We start from the raw sequence: 19,740 nt of genomic DNA, 5'->3' as shown, positions 1-19,740 counted from the left end.
AATCCAATCATCTTCTGCCAAACATAACCGCACAGTGAGGAAACTCTAAATATTGCTGTCATGGCAGAAAGCAATCTGGAAGAGTCTTTAGCCCTTCCTGAGTCAGAGGTTTTATGCGCTGAAGGCCCTGACTCTCAGTTTCCTGGCTGGGATGTTTGGCAATGTTAACCACAAGTGCTGAGGATGTGGTTTCACCCCATTCTGCAAGCGCTCTTGTCAGGCCTGAAGGAAGGTGGATATTTCAAGCACTTCTGAGCTGCTCATAGCTGCTAGCTGAGACTGAAAGATATTCCAACACCATCCCATTCAGGGGGACTTCATCCACATGTCCAACCTAAGTTAACATGAGTGCTGGAGTTGACCACCAGGCAAACTTTATCTTTTTGCCATTTGATTTTGCATAAACTTTTTCTAATAGGAATAACTAGTGAAGTTCTGAGGACAAAAGTAGATTGAAAGCAATTTAATTACATTTTCCTGTTGCTGCCCTCATCACAACAGGTACCTCTTCCAAGTTCCTTAGGAACAACCCAAGCTGGGTGCAGTCCCTGGTAGAGCTGTGCACATTAGCTCTGCAGTGCTTCTCCTCCATGTTTCTTCATTTATATTGAAGGCCTATTTTTCCCTTCTTTTTTGACCTAGCTCTAGATGGCAACTGCTTCCTGCAATTATTACCTATGGGTTCCTTGTTTTTGCCCTTAGATCTTTTTCTAACAAAAACATAAAAGTATAAAAATTTAGAAAGGGCAAATGATCAATAAAAGTAGCAACAGGAACAAATCTCAAGAGCATCATGCTGAATGAAAGATGCCAAATATAAATTTCCTGTTGTAAAATACCAAAACAAATTTATAATCACAGCAGATTAGTGGCCACCTGAGGTTAGGAGGTTGATTGCAAAGAAGCATATGGAAACATCTCAGTATTTAAAAAAATATTTTACATATTGATTGAGGTGGTAGTTACGTCAAAGTATATATTTGTCAAATTTCATCAAACTGTACACTTAAATGGGTATATTATTATATGTAAATTATTCCTCAATAGATTTAACTAAAAATCATAGAGACATGTCCTGAATGAAGCTGGACCTTCTTCTGCCTACCACATTCTAAGCATAATCAACTTGGTACCACATCAAGATGCATTCTGTGTTCAAATTTAGAAAGTTATATATCAGCAAATGTTTTCAGAGAAAACCTAGAAAGATTTCAAACGTAAAAATAGACCAATACAGGGTCTAGTATAAAACAAAATCCTACAAAATCCCTCTAGTGACAGTTTGAGACATATCCCAAAGTTGTTCTATTAGGAAATGAAGCCTTTACATCCCACATTGTCACTCACTATTTAAAGCTTATCTCTTATGGAGGATAAATTCTCAGGCATGTCCATCCCTTTTGATGTAAAAGAAGTGCAGATTCTGACTTTCCATAATATATTCTCTGGTAAAAAATGAAGTTACTGGATATTGAGAATAAAAGAAAAAAAGCAAAACAGTGTTATTAATAATAATAATTTCTGAAAGAATATAGGCAGAGAATTAATAGAATTTTCCATATTCTCCACTTGAATCACTCAGAGACATATTAAGATCCTCATTTTAACTTCACTTACTTTCAGAATATAGATAAGGCACCAATTTCTAGGGGAAAATAATCACTAACAGAAAAGAGCATGTAGGTAGAAAGACAGCCTTCACTCCTACAGATGAACCTTAGGTCATTACTGATAGTTATTATTTCCCTCTTCTACCACTAATTTAAACTCCCTTAACCATGCCACCACTCCTGTTTATCTAACCTTTCATCTTATCTTATTTTTTTAATACAAAGGACCTGAATCACTATTTATTTTTCCCTTATTATTCTATGGATGCTAGTTTTTGTCATTCTTGCTTTAAACCTCACACCAGAAATTCAAGTGATTCAACACTGGATCCCCTGATTTCAAATATACTGCTGTGATCCCTACTATGCAGTAGTAATTCTATCACCTCTGACAATTAAGGTCAATTATCATTATGGTAACTCTTTGTCTGCTGATACACAATATGAATAGTAAAAGTGACTAGATAACATCTATAGTTTTGGGGTTAGTGAAAATCATGTTGTATCTGCTGGTGGAAACATTATCCTTTTTAGATAGAACCTCTGCTTTCATTGAACTTAAAGTTGCAAGTTAAGAGGCACAAAGCACCCAAGAGAAAATAAGTAATGATGTCATGGGCCACTTGTACTTTCATCCCTTCTTATATTCTCAACTGTGTAGCAGGAAGAAAGTAATAATATCTATTGATAACACCAGTGACTACAAAGAAAGGTGAGTTCCTTGCCGTGAAGTGTTATAGTACACATCAGACCTTCCCTGAGCCATCAGAAATTGGTGCTAACACAAACCCTGTAGGAAGAAACCAAAGCTAAGCTTGTTCTCTCTGCCTGCAGGTCATATACTTGGGAGTAGTACCTAGATTACCTTGCTGGGATATAGCTTATGCAAGTGGGCCCACATATAGCTTCTTTCTTTGTCACCACAGATACTCTATTTGTCACTTAAAGTTGAAGCACTTGGCAAGCTGTTGAAGGACAACAGCTTATCAAGATCAAACCTTCCTGTTGTCTTTCCTGGGATAGGACATGGAATTTTTATCCATACAGTTAATACTAGTACTGTGGAATCTCCTAGATCTTATCACTCTAAGCAATATGGTCACTTGTGTAGAATCTGGACTGCCTGAAAATCTCTTTTATTCTGGGCTCTACTCAATGCTGTCGGTCTTCTAAGCAACCAATAAATGGGCCAAAAATGTACTCCTATATATGACTTATTCTCCCTCCAGAACTCAAAAATGTCTCTAGGTTATAGAAGGTGCCAGGTTTGATGACTTTTTTTCATTAAAGAGTATGTGTAATATTCTCCAGATGACTCTACACTTTGAAACACTTCAACAGTTAGAAGACAGGTTATCCCTCTGCCTATGGAGTACATATTTCTTATGAAATTTGCACCCCTTCCAGCTCAATAGGTCCAGTAATGTTTAGTAATCCAGTAATGTTTTTGACTCAATTTTCGGGTGACCAATAGCCCATTGGATTATTAATTCTCTGACTTAATATGAGAATTAATATGTCCTTGAGACAAGACTGTGAATGTGGACTGTTGTTTATCTCAAAAAAGTACAAAGTACTTATAATCCTTCTTACTAATGAGTGCTCAACATAATGCATTCACCAAATCACTCATGACAACTACAAAGTATAGGCGACTCAGTTGTATGCTCAGAAACCAAGAAATGGCTAGTGGTGTCCTGTGGAAATGGTGAACACACTGTGAGGTGGACTTAGAAAAGTGATCTTTTTATCATCTGATCTTAATGCAGCAACACCCACTCCACAGTCTAACAGAGGACAATAAAAACAATCTGTGCTGGGCTGGGGATGTGGCTCAAGCGGTAGCGTGCTCGCCTGGCATGCGTGTGGCCTGGGTTCGATCCTCAGCATCACATACAAAGATGTTGTGTCTGCTGAAAACTAAAAAATAAATAATAAAAAAATTCTCTCTCTCTCTCTCTCTAAGAAAAAAAAAACAATCTGTGCTATCTGTTGCCTTCTTGGTTAAAGCTTTGTAACCAAAGCTTCTAAAACATCTGAATATTTCTCTTTCCAAAGTGTGCAATCCTTCAAGTAAACAGACAAAGCTCTCTTTTGGACAAAAACTAGGAAAAAATGTGTTACTATATATTCTTTCTGTGGCACTGCAGGTTTCCTTCACAAGTACCCTCACCTCCATCAATTGACAGACACTGAGAACTGGCTCAGGACTAGAAACTAAGTGAGGAAGGAATTGTAATTTTTTTCCATTGAATTAGTTAATAACATCTTTCAGCTCATCCACTCCTGATACAGAGCAAGCAGTCAATATTCATACTGGTTTGCATAGAACTTTTCCCATGATCAGTTTTTGATTAGCATAAACCATGTTGGTAAAAATTCCCTGATTGTCATTCCAACTTTGCTGCTTGCTGCAATAATTTCATCCATTTTTGTCTGACAGATTTTCTGCTAATCACGTCTCTAAGTGTTTCTCTCCACCAATAACCAGCTCATGCCAGTGGGCCAGCATCATCATATTATCAGAATCACATGGTTGAAAAGTGTAGAATTAAGATTGTTTAAGGATATGGGGGAGTACACATATGTGCGCATACGGGGGAAGGCCCTCTAACCTGGGTGTCAAGGTGTCTGTGTAAGGGAGAAGAGTGACAGACTTTAATGACTTCTGATACCAACTACTTGAAATTAGACCAAATTTCACAGGTTATGAGCACATTCCTCTAAAAGACTGTTCTCCTTCCAGGTATAAACGTGGTTTTCATGATCAGAAATGATCATCCTCATCCATGAACATCTGGCTACAAATTTGGAGGTCTCTAAGCACACCCTCAAGTGACTCACAGGACTGAAGAAAGTGATATACTTATGATTACAGTTTTATAACAGAAAAGAATACACAAAGGGGAAATACATCAAGTAAGCTCTGTGAGGGTCCCAAACACACACCTCCTGTCTTGTTAAGGTACCTTACCCTTCAGGCACACTGGTGTTCAAAACTATGGAAAATACTGCCATCCAAGAAGCATGCCTGAACTTTAGTGTCAAGTTTCTACTTAGGCTTTCTTACATAGGCATTGTTGATTGTATTGCTGGCCATGTAGCTAATGTCAATCTCTAGCCTCCCTCCTCTTGTGAATGTTAGGATACTATCACCATAATTCAAAGCCCCAAATCTCCAATGACATGGATAATCATTTGGGCATGATCAGCCCATATCCTAAGCTCTCCTGGGGCCCACAACAAATCATGACATGAGGATAAACAAGTATGATCCAGGTGGTTCATGAATAACAAAGACACTTCTGCCACTTGGGAAATTCTGAGGGTTTTAAAAGCTCTATATCAGGAACCCAGGACAAAGACCAGTCAAGTTTTTTATTATAAAACAGGTACCTACTCTCATCCTTCCCTTTTAATCCTACTTAATTTTAGTTCTTCATTGTGCTGCAGTCTGGCTGGGCAAAATAACCAGGGGCAGGGGGGTGACAAGCAACTTGTGAATGTTGATACAGTGGGAGCCGATTTATTGCTAGACAGCAGAGGTATTTATACCCAACTGAATATACAACTTGTTTCAATTTAGCATCATCCAGTTACAGCAATCAGTCATTAAGGAATCCTCATCATCTTAATAATTATACACAGCTTAACTTAATTAACATCATTAGATACAGCAGTCAGTCATTAAGGAATCTCCATCATCTTAATGGCTCGCTGGCATTACTTCTCAAACCACTCCTTCAGGCAAAGTGCCAGTCACCATCTTGACTTGTCTGTGGCCCTCATAATCTCCCCCTTTTGTTTAATTTAAACAGCAAGTATGTGGCTTAGGGACCATGCCTGTTTTAGAATGTCCAATACTACATATGGTCCTTACCATATGTAGTAAGTAATAATACCATAAGTAATACTACTTATGGTCATTGGGTGGTCTGACCTCAAATCATCAGCCTCCTGTCTTAGGTTGGTACCATTGTAATTGGATCTTACCTGTCTTTGACTACCGGCCCAACACACTCAGCCATACTTACACAAACACCATAAATAATCTGCTATAAGCAGAAGGGCAGGATACAAAATGCCACCATACCAAGCCAATTAATGGCTCCAAGTAAGAAGCCCTTGGAAAAATTGTACCACAGATGACACCATCAGTAAAGATACCTCGGTACTACCACAATTCGTTGCATAAACAGATAGTTCACAATGCATATAACTAACACACAGTCCAGGTAAATCACAGTCCAGGTAAGTTCACAGTCCAGGTAAGTTCTGCAGGCAGCTAGCTTGATCCAAAGTCTTGTCCGGTTCTCAGCAACACTGGAAATCCCTCCACCCTCGTCCTCACCTGCACTGGGACAAAGGCAGGAACTCTGACAATGATGGCTAAAGAAAATCCTGTAACATTCCAGTAGGCACTAAGACAACAACCATCTGAACAATTTATTACATTATCTCAAGGTATTTTACATTTGAAATAGGCCTTAACGGTGCTCATTATTCATTAGCCTCCAGGTGTGGGAGAACCATTGTAGTTATTGACATTGGAAATGACCAAACTTCAGGGACACCAGGCGCCAGGCGTGTCTTCTGTCACAGCTGTTGCATCAGGGCAGCCCCATGGTGGGAGGCGCAGAAGGGTCTGCGGCCACTGCTGCCGGCTGGAAAGTCCCCACTGCACCTGCAACCAGCTTGCACATGCAGCAGCCACTGCACCACGCTGCTTCACGCATCCTCCGGTGATGAAAAGTATTTAGAAGTAGCCTTTTGTTGCAACTTTTTTTTTCTGATAGTTCTTCCTCCTCTGAACTTTCTTCCTCTTTCTGACTATAGTTCCTGGGATTTTATAAGCATATGTCCTAACTGTTCTTGATTCCACTGGGGTGCCTGCTTCCTTCAACAATTTACTTAACACCCATTCCATATTTTCGTCACAAAGACAGTACAACACACTAAGACAAAACAAGACACAAACATACTGTATCAATCCTTTCCATTTTCTTAAAATGGCCATCCTTCCTCTCCTCCTATTTGCTTCTAGGGTAGAGCAGGTTTGTTCCCATTCTATCTATTTCTAGGGATGAGCAGCTTTTCCTTCTCACTTACCCCCAAGCATCCCAGGGCTCCCCATACCGGCCAACATCTGTCGCAGTCTGACTGGGCAAAATAACCGGGGAAGGGGGGTGACAAGCAACTTGTGAAGGTTGATACAGCGGGAGCCACTTTATTGCTGGACAGCAGAGGTATTTATACCTAACGTATTGAATACACAGCTTGTTTCAAGTTAGCATCATCCAGTTACAGCAATCAGTCATTAAGGAATCCTCATCATCTTAATAATTATATACAGCTTAACTTAATTAATATCATTAGATACAGCAGTCAGTCATTAAGGAAACTCAATCATCTTAATGGCTCCCTGGCGTTACTTCTAAAACTACTCCTTCTGGCAAAATGACAGGCACCATCTTGACTTGTCTGTGGCTCTCATCATCATTGGTCTTAATTACCCTGGTAAGGTTTACTTATGGGTTTGTTATTTATATTCTCCCACCACATTAAAAGTTAACTTTTATGAGTTGTGGAATTTGGTTCGTTCATTCCTATGTTTGTTGAACTTACTACACTGCATGATTTAATACATGCTCAAAATTCCTGAGAGAAAAACAGAAATCAAATAAACAATCATTTATTATAGAGAAGTCTTAATGTAAAACAGATATAAGTCTCATTAGTCCCGTAGGTGCTAATGGCAATCTTTAAAGAGCTTCCTCCCAAAGGTTTTCTTCAGAGCCAATATCACTTCTTTATTCCTAAGGGTGTATATCAGTGGATTCAGCACTGGGGTGACTGCACTGTATATGACAGCCACTGTCTGGTCCTCACTCATGGATGTGGCTGAAGCAGGACGGATATATGTAAAACCCACAGATCCATAAAATAGACACACCATCATAAAATGGGAGGCACAAGTGGACAGAGCCTTATGGAGTATCCTGCAGGACCTGTTCTTCAACACAAGGAAGCCAATAATGTAGAAGTAGGAGAGGAGAGTGAGGAAGAAAGCTCCCATGGATATGCTCCCTGTGACAACAGAAAGAAGCCATTGGTTGAGTTCTGTGTTATTGCATGCCAGTTCCAGGAGGAGTTTCACATCACACAAGAAGTGGTTGAGTTTCAGAGAATGGCAAAAGTCCAGGCATGCAGTCATGACAGAGTGCATCAGAGCATAGAAGAAGCTAATGAGCCAGGCCACAGCTGCCAAAAGGACACACAGCTGGGGGTTCATGATGACAGTGTAGGGAAGTGGGTTGCAGATGGCCACAAAATGGTCAAAGGCCATCAGTGCCAGCAAGATGGCCTCAGTACTTCCCAGAAAGTGGAAGAAGTGTAGCTGAGTGATACAGCCTAGGAAAGATATGGCCCTTCGAGTGGAGAGCAGGTTCATAAGCACCTGGGATAGTGTCACCGAAGAATAACAAATATCCAGACAAGAAAGGTTTCCCAAAAATAAATACATAGGGGAGTGGAATTTGGGTTCCAAAATTACAATCATTAATATTGCTCCATTTCCAACCAAGTTGATCAGGTAAATAATTAAGAACATCACAAAGAAGACTGGCTGCAGCTCCTGAACACTGGTCAGGCTGAGTAAAAGAAACTCATCCACTGTAGTGACATTCTCCATCACTCTTGGGAGCAAATGAAAAAAAATATTTAGCTATTTTTTTCTAATGCTTAATTTTAAACTGTGGGGCTTAAGTTAAGCAAGTTTACTATTTGAATTAATCTAGGGGTGAACTACAGTATCAGTAATGTTTAAGAATAGCAAAAGGATGGGATGTAGCTCAGTGGTAGAGCACTTGCCTATCATGCTAGAGATCGTGGGTTCCATCCCCATCACTGGAAAAAAAATAGTAAAGCTGGTTTACATACAACAAAATTAAGGAAGGTCAACATACCTAGTACATTCATGTAATGACTTTAGAATATTAAAAGCATTATATTATGAATTGATCAGATATGGATAAAGGGAACTTTTTATATATATAGGACCTGACCATAATCTTATGTATGGAATTAGAAGTAGAGTTTGGATAAATTTTAAACATACAAAGGAAATAGCTATTCAATTTGTGATTGCAGGTTCTAGCAGTAATAAAGACATAATTTAGTGGGAATTTCTCTTCTTCTAAGGTGCAAAAATTTCACAAGAGATAGATACATCTTTCCTGACAACCTAAACCTTCAGTGAAACTAAGAGATATAAAAGCCCACAAAATTCAAATATTGTCTAAGTAGAGGGGAGAAATAGCAGCAGAATTTGCATCATTAGCCATAAGATTGCAGCATGGCAGTAAGGTCATGGGTGTAGTAGAGGAAACCTCAAAATAGTGAGAAGTTCTAACAGTAGAAAAACTTTGAAAATGCCTCCAAGTTTCTAACCTAGAAGGAAAGAGCCCCACAATTAATGGAAAGTTCTGTTGTGGGTGAAGAGGAACTGGCAAGAATAAGACAAGGAATGGCATAAACACAGAGGGAATTGGAGATAAAAGGGCACTTTAAATACAACACCAAAGGAAACTGCCATTTGTAAAAGAAAATAATCACCCCTGACTCAACGGAAAAAACCCTCAAACTAAGAAACTGATGCTTCAAAATTTAACAGTAACAACAAAAGGACGAGTCAAATCCACAATCATAATAAGAAGTTTTACCATTTCTCTATACTTGAAGAATCAGCCAAAAACTCAGTAAGGATGTAAACATCTGAACAACAAAACTTACATGTTTGATTAACATATGCAGAACAATGAATTCAACAAGAAAAGAATTCACATGATTGTCAAGCACACATTGAACAATATCAAACATAGGCTGTCTTAAAAAAGAAAAATCTTCAAAAAGCTTGAAAAGATTATATGATTCAAACAATGTTCTTTGATGGAATTAGAAAATAATAATAAAAAGATACATTTGATATATATCTTTTAAATATGGATGCTAATAGTCAACAAGAGGAGATAATAGAAGTTTAGTGGATTATATCAAGGGGAATGAAAGGAAGGCAGTAGAATGAATCTGACATAACTTTCGTATATTCAACTATGAATACAGTACAGTGAATCTCCCATTCTATGCATCCACAAGACTGGAATCCTAATTAAAATAAGATATACTCCGTGTTTGTATAAATATTTCAAAATGTACTCTACTTGATATTTTGAGCAAATAAAGTTTATAAAAATATCAGATTAAAAACATATATATTTGAGGTGAATGATATGCTAATTATTCTGATTTGATCATTATATAATGTACACATACATCAAAATATCACAGAGTGTACCCCATAAACACACACAATTATCATGCACTTTGACAGACTTTGCCAAATTAAAAGGTAAGATTATACACACTATCAGTGTCAAAAATTAAAAGGTGTGATTATAAGAAATTTTTACCAATGAATTTAAGAGTTTGGGTGAAATTTGTGAATTACCTCAATCCAAAAATAATTTACAAAAAGACTCTAGGTAGAAGAAACATTTGAATATTTTGATAACCTGTATGGAAAACTGAAGGTGTTATTTAAAATCTTTCCAAAAAGAAAACACCAAGTCCAGATTTTGCTGGTGAATTCTAATAAATAGGGAAGAAACTATCACACTCTACATGAATTCCTTCAAAGAAAGAAAAAGGGAGCCTTTCTCCATTTCCTCTACAAGGAAAGAATAACTTTGACTAACACTTGAGAAAGGATGTACTAGGAAGGAAAATGGCAGACCATTCTGATTCATGTATATAAATGCAAAAATCTTGAAATACATAATATGTATGCAAATGAACAAATCCAATTCTGAAATATATATACATATGAACATATATACAAATGTATATATGAATATATACTCAATATACATATTAATAAAACAAAAACTATATCACAACCAAATGAAATATATATCAGGATTCAAGGCTAAATTAATATTCAAATATTAATAAACGCAATAGCCATATTAGAGAAAGAAAAGAACATCATAGTAGCTACTACACTTCATGTGTTCAATTCCCAATCATGATTTAAAAAAATAATTCCTTGAAAACTAGTAATACAAGAGGAATTACTTTACTTAATAAAAAGGAACTATAAAACCACTAAAATAAAAGATCATATTCAATGTAAATATGAAAAGTTTCATATAAGGAATGAGACAGAAATTTATGTTACTATCACTTCAAATACTGTACTAAAAGTTCCAGCCAATGCTATAAAGCAAGAAAAAAAAATAATAAAAGACCTTAAAATTATAAAAGAAGAAATAAAGCTGTTGTTTTTACACATGATATTCCCAAATAATTGGAATTTTGGTATAATATGAACATATTAAGAACTAATCAGTAATGTTTTATATACTTGCAACAAAATAAAAATAAAATTTAAATGATATTTTAATAGAATTAAAAAGAACACATGCTTAGAAATTAATCTACAGAAAGCTGTATAAGACCATTATACAGAAAACCATAAAACATCACTGAAAAAATAAAGAGTATTAAAAAAAGGATTATATAAATGCAAGGAATAATTTTATATATTCATTAACAGATTGAGAGATGCAATATAATGACGACTTCAACTCTTCTAAAACTAATTTAGACAGTCAATTAATTTAAATAAAAATTCCAGAATATTTTTAAAATTTTTTAAAATGTTGATGGGCCTCTATTTTATTCATTTATTTATATGCAGTGCTGACCATCAAACCAAGTGCTTCACACATGCTAGGCAAGCACTTTATCACTGAGCCATAATACCAGCCCCTGGAACATTTTTTTTTTTTAATTGGCAAGTAAATTCTAAAAGTTACATGGAAATACAAAGGATAGAGAAGATCCAAAACAACCTTGTAGTAACAAAATAAAGCTGCAGATTCACACCATCAGATATCAAGATCAACATCTAAAATAGAGTTATAGTAAGTAGGACATTGTGGAAATTGTGCAATGATTGACAAAAAAATGACAATGTAATAGGAAGTCCAAAAGCATACACACACACACACACACACACACACACAAATATTCATACAATTTGTTAAAAAAACACTGCAGTGACAAAAGTATGTTCTTTTTCATAAACAGTGCTGGGTCAATCAGAGAGTCTTATTGAAAGAATAGCTCTAATGAATATAATTAAAAAATGATCAGTGAAATATTAGTAAACAATGCAATGTATAAAATGAACTTATAGCTGGGCACATTGACACATACCTGTAATCACAGCATTTAAGAGATTGAAGCAAAAGAATTGGTTGGGCCCAGAAGTTTTCATATCAACCTATGCAGCAAAGCAAAACCCTGTCTCAAAAGTGTAAAAAGAAACACACACACACACACACACACACACAAACACACACACACACTCACAGGCCAACTGGAATTTATTTCAGTATACAGGGTTGGTTCAACATTTGAAAGTCAGTCACTGAAAACCATTATATTAGAAGAGAGTTAAAATTATATCAGTTGAGGCAGAAAATCTTTTGACAAAATGTAATACCCACTCATGATACAAAAATTAAAAAAATAACCTCTCAGCAAACTAAAAATAGAAGAAAATTATGTGAACTTGGCAAAAATCATTTATTAAAAATCCTCCAACTAAATGCCTTCTTCTAACATCAGGAATGGGGAAAGAATATGTTCTCTCACCATTCATTTATAACATAGATCTCAATGTTTTAGCCAATGTAGCAAGGTAAGAAAATATACATACTGAAAATGAAGAAATAAAAAGGCACTTATTTTCAGATTATATCTTTCTCTATATAGAAAACAGAATTTACATTGAAATTCTTATAACTAGTAAGTGTGTTCAGAAACATAACAGGATCTGAGACAAATACACAAAACTCAGTCTCATTTTATATACTATGAACATGAAGAAATTGACTTCTAAAATACAAATTAATTTAAAATCACTCAAAAAATTGAAATATTGGTATAAATCTAATGACACAAATACACAAGTTGCACATTAATCTTCAAAGCTCCAATGAAAGAAATTAAACATTTATGACAAAAAAGAAAATGCTGTGTTCATGGATTGAAAGATTCAACATGGATTGAAGATGTCAATTCTTTCCAAATTGGGTCCAGGTTTAATATAATTTCTATCAAACTCCAGAAATATTTTTCTAAAGCTAGATAAGATTATGCTAAAATTCATGTGAGAAGAGAAAAGAAGTAAAATAATTTTGAAAAAAGAATAAATTGAAAGAAATATTTTTACTCATTGTCAAAGATTATCATTTAGCTACAGTTATCAAGATTCTATGGTATTGACAAAGGGATGATCAATGGAGCAAAACAAAGTACCCATAAGTAGGTACACACAAATACACATAAGTTTTGAAAGAAACTACAAAATAATTCAACATTTGTCTTTTGAACAAATGGTGCCAAGTCAATTGGATATCAATAGAAAAAAGAAATAATTAAACTCAACTTAAATTTTACTTCATAAATAAAATGAATAAAAGTTAATCTTGGAATTATATTTAAATGTAAAAAAACAAATTTCTTAAATAAGATGGAAGAAAATATTCAGGATCTAGAGCTTCGTGAAGAATTCTTAAACTTTAAGCCAAAAGCAAGACCCATAAAGAAAAAATTGTAAACAATGACCTTACCAACCCCCAAACAATAATATTGCTCTGCAAAACACTCCACTAAAAGATTGGAAAGATAAGTTACAGACTGGGAGAAAATATTGCCAAACCATATATTCAATAGAATTCTCACAATTCAACAGTATAGAAACAAAAAAACTCCAATAAACAATCAGTAAAACACAAAAATAGATATGAACAGAAAATGATATGCAGATAGCAAACTATCACATGTAAAGATGTCCAACATCATTTTTCATTATCTACAGTGCAAATTAAAATAATGGAAAGATATCACCACACATCTGTCAGAAAGACTAGAATAAAAAAATAATGACAACACCAAATGCTAGTAAGGATACTGAGAAAGTGGATCTCAAATTTAACATTAGCCAAGATGTAACATGCTTCAGCAATGTTGAAAAGTGTGTCACTTTCTTTTTAAATTAAATATGAACCTATCATGTAAACCAACAGATGCACATCTGGGCATTTTTCCCAGAAAAAAATGAAATCACATATTCCCACAAAAACCTGTGTTTATAGAATCTTTATTCATAATATTCAAAAGCCAGAAATAGTCCAAATGTTATAACATAACATCTCTATTTGGAACACTTTAATATCTTCTAATTGCATATGCTTACAAACCCTCCAGGATCTATCTGTGGCTTAGTTCTGCAGTCTGACCTTTACTATTCCTCAGATCTGATCATCCTGGGTAGTTTTCAGTTCCACCAGTGTGCCACAGTGTTTTCCAACAGGCACTATGCTTGCCCCTTTTCTTGAACATATTTTACTTCCCCTACCCTCTTCCATAAGATTCATTTGTCTGATAATCATTGCATCCTACCTTAGCCACTTTCTCCTACTGGAACACTAGATTTTGTCATTATTAATAATTCCAACCCTCCATCATCTCAATGTCAAGCATCCTACACTCTAACTGCCATTGACTGATTTCATCGATTACTCTTTCTAATATTTTAAGTTCTACAGTCTTCAGCCCCTAAAATCCAGTAATCTTTTCTTCTCTCCTGCAGTCACATTCCTCCTTACTCTCCTTAAATTCCATGAGTCATCTTTATAGTCACTCCCTTGAATACATCCTTACATTCCTTGACCAACCTGTTTCATGTCCTCATCTGGAAAGTCCTAAACTACTCTCAACATATTGTGCATCTATACCTTGCAGATGAGCATATTGAAGGAAAACACGTATATGTTTTTTTGGCCCAGATCCAAATTCATTAAAATAAACTGCACAGAAATCTTGGAGGTACTATGAATTCAGGTTCCAGGCCTACCTCGTGCTAACTCTGGCACCTAGCCATCCTGTCCTTGCACCTAAAACAGTGTCCAGCACTTTTCAGGTGCTTTCTATATGTTTAATGAATTAACTAATGTTTTATTACCCTTTTAATGTTTGTCAATTTTATGAGATCAGATTAGCATTTTTTAAGCATTCCAATCTGTAATCTACACATAACATTGCCTTGAATGTGATGCATAACTCAAAAAATGGTTTTCCCACTTTACCAGAGCACATGACTATGTTAAAGTGAACTATGTACATTGTTTTTAGCCATATAGGGACAGCGTTTCACAATTAATTTTTGGTATGTCCTCCTCTTGATGACATGAAAGATTATTTTTTAAAAATATTTATTTTACTTATAGGTGGACACAATATATTTTATTTTATGTCTATGTGGAGCTGAGGATTGAACCCACTGCCTCATGCATGGTAGGCCAGCACTCTACCTCTGAGCCACAACCCCAGCCCCATGAAAGGTTATTAATCATTCATTAGCACTGGAAATAGTATTTAAAATTTAATTTTATGATGGGTGAATCAACACAAAAGGCAAGAAGCTACATTCCATGGACATTGATATAGGAGAATGTTCTAAATGGAACTGGGATTTTTCAATATTTTTTTTATCAGTGCATTGTAGTTACACATAATAATGGGGTTCATTCTGACATAATCATACCGGAATATAACTTGCTCCATTTCAGTCCCCAGTACATCATTTTTCCTTCCCTTCATCCTTTTCCCTGTTACCCTTCTTCTATTCTTCTGGTCTTCCTTTTACTTGTTTATTTATTTATTTTTTTTTAGTTGGTGCTTTACAGATATACAGGAAGTCAGAATTTGGTCAATTTCATTCAACAATTTCTCCCTTTGCCCATTCCTCATCCTTCCACTAAATCTTCCTTCTACTAAATGAAATGGTTTTAGAGGAAGTAAGAGGATTAATTTCAGAAAACGTATACATAGTGGAAAGCCATTCTAATTGATGCATATAATCAGGGATTTGGAATATATGCACGTGAAACTACATAAGCAAATACATTACACTTCAGTTTACAAATCTTTTTCCTGGACAATAACACAATCTCTCCTCCACTAAAAATAATACTACAAAGTTATGTAATGATTTAACACTAACTGCAATCTGGCTTATTATTAACACTGGTAATCTGCTACTTTTATGAGTATTGGTCTTGACATGTACTTAAAGATTACTCCCCTAATTATTTTCTCTCTTCCTTGGTTCCTTCTTCTCTTTATCTCCTGTGTTTGTAATATATGAGCCCACCTATCATACCACTCTGTAATTTTTCACCACATAAATTCAAAGAGGCTCACAAGTTACTCTCACTCACCCATTCTTGTGACCTCAACTCCCTTCTGTAAGAAAATTTTTACCTAACATCATTCTTTCTCTTTAGTCTACACCATTTTGGCCTGCACTTCCCTCTGTATGTGTCTTAGAATGAATATAACTTTCTGTTCAGAGGAGATATCCAAAACTCAGAGATAAGATGTTTCCTTGCATAAAATGATCAGAAAGAATTCTGGATACTCAAAGCCTCTTACATTCATCTTTATTGCTAACAGCTGTATCTAAGTGTAATATTGAATCTCAATAAATCTCATCTTATTCTGAACAGAAGAAAAATAAGCTGAATCCTCTTAAACCTTCATACTGGCATCTTGGGCATTAACATGTTGGGATTTTCTCCCAAAGGATTTATTCTTTCCATATTCCTGTTATCATAAATATCACATTCTTCCCTTCTGTTTGTTCATGTGAAACCACTTCAATGATGATGATGATGATGATAATAAAAAAATAAAAATCTTGCTCAGAGCCCTTTGTCAGTGAAAACAGCTCCGATCCTTGACAAATCAAATATCTAGAGAATTAAAAAATTAATATTTATTTGTTTTTATTTATTTATTTATTTACAATGGTGGGGATTGAACCCAGGGCCTTGTGCATGTGAGGCAAGCACTCTACCAAATGAACTATGTCCTCAGCCCACAAAAAAAATATAACTTCGAAAACTGAAAACTGGATGTGATAAATTATAAACTGAATTTTACAGATATAGAAATGAGAAAAGTTTGGGAAGTTTATAATGAAACAGAAAAGAATAAACATGATATGAATTTGGTTAACTTATATGTAGGGATTGGTGTTTATAAACTCTGCTAAGTTTATCATAGACTCTTATAAGAAGCAACCTTACATATAGAGTCTATTGAAGTAATACAAAGCCTCAAACTAAAGTCATTATTTGTATTGTTATGATTACTTGTGCAGAGAAAGTGATGTATTTCTGAGATCTATGTCAATTCATCAATACCCAATAAAACCCATTCACTGTCAAAGTTTTAATTTTAATATTATCCTTGTTTTCTAGCTCCAAAGATATTTTTTCTTGACTTTTGAAGTTTTCAAGTTGTCTTCTTTTCCAGCCACTTTCTGTAACTATGACATTTCTTTGTGTGAGTGTTTTCACCTATAGTATGCACTTGGTTGAAGCACCATGTAAAGTATAAATTTTTGGTAGTAAACTCAGAAATTTTGTTGTGATTATGGAATCACTTTTTATTCTCAGTTCTTTCAGAACTTGTATGAAGTTATTGGAAACCCTCAACTGATAGCCTAGTGTTCTTGTCTCGATTGCCAATTTTTTTTTAATATGTACAAGTTTGTGGTAGCATGACTTTAATCTTCTAATTCATCTATTGAATCATTTATTTACACAATTATTTTTAATTTCCAAAAGCTCTTTTTTGTTTTCTGTGTATAATTTTATATAATTTTGTTCCTGTTTCATAAATGCCATGTCTTTCTTACACATTTTAGATACTATTGAGAATAGTGGTAGTGGATATCTTAGGTCTCCTATTCTCTGCTTTCATGATCCCCTGAATTTGGCCTCAAAGCCCTTATCTCAGTACTAATTTTATACTTGTATGTGTAATTTCTTCTAAATGTACATCTCCCTCAATATTGTGCATTTACCATGATCTTACTTTTTTCTTCATTGTATCTTTAGTAATCACATAATTCACCAGAAATCTTAAAACATATACTGCATGATGAACTATAAGTTTGGTTTGGGAAGTGAAGTTACATTGCCCCATATCCTCCTGAGCTCTGATGCTAGCAACATTCTGGGTTCTGGAAACAAGTCATTTACCTGGGATTCAGAGTCACCCCAACCACAGAATATTAGTCAACAGGACCCTGGGAGAAAATCCCTGGTTCCATCACAACTTCACCCCCTCCTTAACTTCTTTCTCCTTTTCCCTGTCTGCACAAAGGAATAAACAATCTAATCTGTTCTTTATGGGTTTGCTTGAGGATTACATTTTACCCTCTCAGTACAATACATTGCATCATTACCAGAGACATACTAAGTGTTTGCTGTTCATAGCTACCACCATACTGATTGCAGCGCTTTAGATTGTTCCTATTCTTCTGCTTGTTTAGTCACAATCCATAAAAACATCCTTGAATATACTATATGTATGGTTATCTTCTTAGGATAAATTCCCAAGAGAATTTTCTGCATCAAAAATAGAAGCACATTTAAATTGTTGACATGTTTTGCAAAAATTTCTTGTTTGTATGTCTACCAATCTATCAATATAGTTCTGACTTCTTTTAAGTGAAGAGTTACTATGTGAGCTTCTATTTGTTAAGAGCTCTGGGTTGAATGAATATCTAGATAATGATATTTTAATTCAATGTGTGACCTCTGCTAATCCCAATACCAACCAGCTACACTTTAAGAGATACCAGAGCCACCTCAACTGTAATCACTTCTGTACTTTACAACCTTGTAAGAATAAAAACTTGTTGCAATTCTTCTTTGCAGTTTCTCAAATTTAAGTATAAACCAATAATAAAGTCCTGGAACAACTTAAAAAATTAATCTAGTAGTTAAATTTAGTAAACTAATATAGTAATAAAAATATATTAGTTATATAAAAAATTAATCTAGGGCCTGGGTTGTGGCTCAGTGGTAGTGCTCTCTCTTTGCATGTGCGAGACCCTGGGTTCGATCTTCAGCACCACATAAAAATATATGAATAAAATAAAGGTATTGTGTTCAACTACAAATAAAGAAAAATAAATATTAAAGAATTAATCTAGCAGTTAAATTTAGTAAACTTACCTTAAGTTCTAAAAGGGGGGAGGAAGAAAGTGTGGGCAAATGGGGGAAGGAAAAAAAACAGGAAAAAAAGAGTGAAGTGGGGAGATAGACACTATAAAAGGGTACTTTTCACAAAGATAAAGGATGGGGGCAGTTGAGCACTACTCAGAGCAGTAGTTCTCAAAGTGTGGTATATAGAACCCTTATAGTTGCTGAGATCTTTTCACAGGATCCACAAGGTCAAAACTAGTTTTATAATATTACTAAGACTGAAATAAAATTCAGCAAAAATGGAGGCTACAGTACCAAACTTTAGTAGTGGTTATTGTATTCTTTTTACCACCTCTTAATTACAGAAAAAGAAAAAGTGACTTTCATGCAAACTTGTCTAGGCTGAAGGATTAAAAACTATTAACTGTATTAAACCTCTAGTCTAGTGTTCACATTTTTTTTAAGATAACTTATATAATTAAATGGGAAATACACAGAAAACCTTCTACATTCCAAGCTGGGATGTTTACATCAATGAAAAATTTTGTAAACAGTATCAGTTCATTTTGTGAAATATCAGTTTTACTTCAAAGAATGAATGACAGAGAAACTATGATTATTTAGACTTGTATATTTAGCTGACAGATGTGCAAGACACATCTATGGATTTTAATTCAACAGAATATCAAAAGTTCAGTGACAGTTGCAAATAACCTTTAAGAAGCTAACGTGTCATTTTAGTGTAGTATCAAAGATGAATACCCACAATTATCCAAAAACATTTTTAAAAGTACTCCCTTACATACCAGTGTGAATCTAATGTTTTAATATATTTCAATCAAAATTACAGGTTAAATGCATAAATAGATACAAAAATCCACAGGTCTTTTAACAAAACAGACAAGAAAAAGGACTTACTGTTGGGAGTCGCCCATGCTCCAAAGATGGCAGCGACCGCCTTCTCTTCTGTACTAACTTCCCCATGCCCCAAGACAGAG

General features: G+C 35.1%; 1 protein-coding gene across 1 annotated transcript; it reads right to left on the bottom strand.

Annotated features, from left to right (window-relative positions):
- Positions 1 to 7,359: 7,359 nt before the first annotated feature.
- LOC308649323 (olfactory receptor 12D3-like) lies at positions 7,360 to 8,301 on the bottom strand (the record flags this gene model as incomplete). The annotated part of the gene is made up of 1 exon (XM_081294941.1): positions 7,360 to 8,301. The coding sequence occupies one exon, from the start codon at positions 8,299 to 8,301 to the stop codon at positions 7,360 to 7,362; it is 942 nt and encodes a 313-aa protein (XP_081151067.1).
- Between the last annotated feature and the right edge of the window lie 11,439 nt (positions 8,302 to 19,740).

Source organism: Spermophilus citellus (genome assembly GCF_964194105.1).
Source record: "Spermophilus citellus genome assembly, chromosome: 5".
NCBI classification, from domain to species: Eukaryota; Metazoa; Chordata; class Mammalia; order Rodentia; family Sciuridae; genus Spermophilus; species Spermophilus citellus.
Note: the sequence above shows the minus strand (reverse complement) of the source record. Positions and strands in the feature narration are given on the sequence as shown.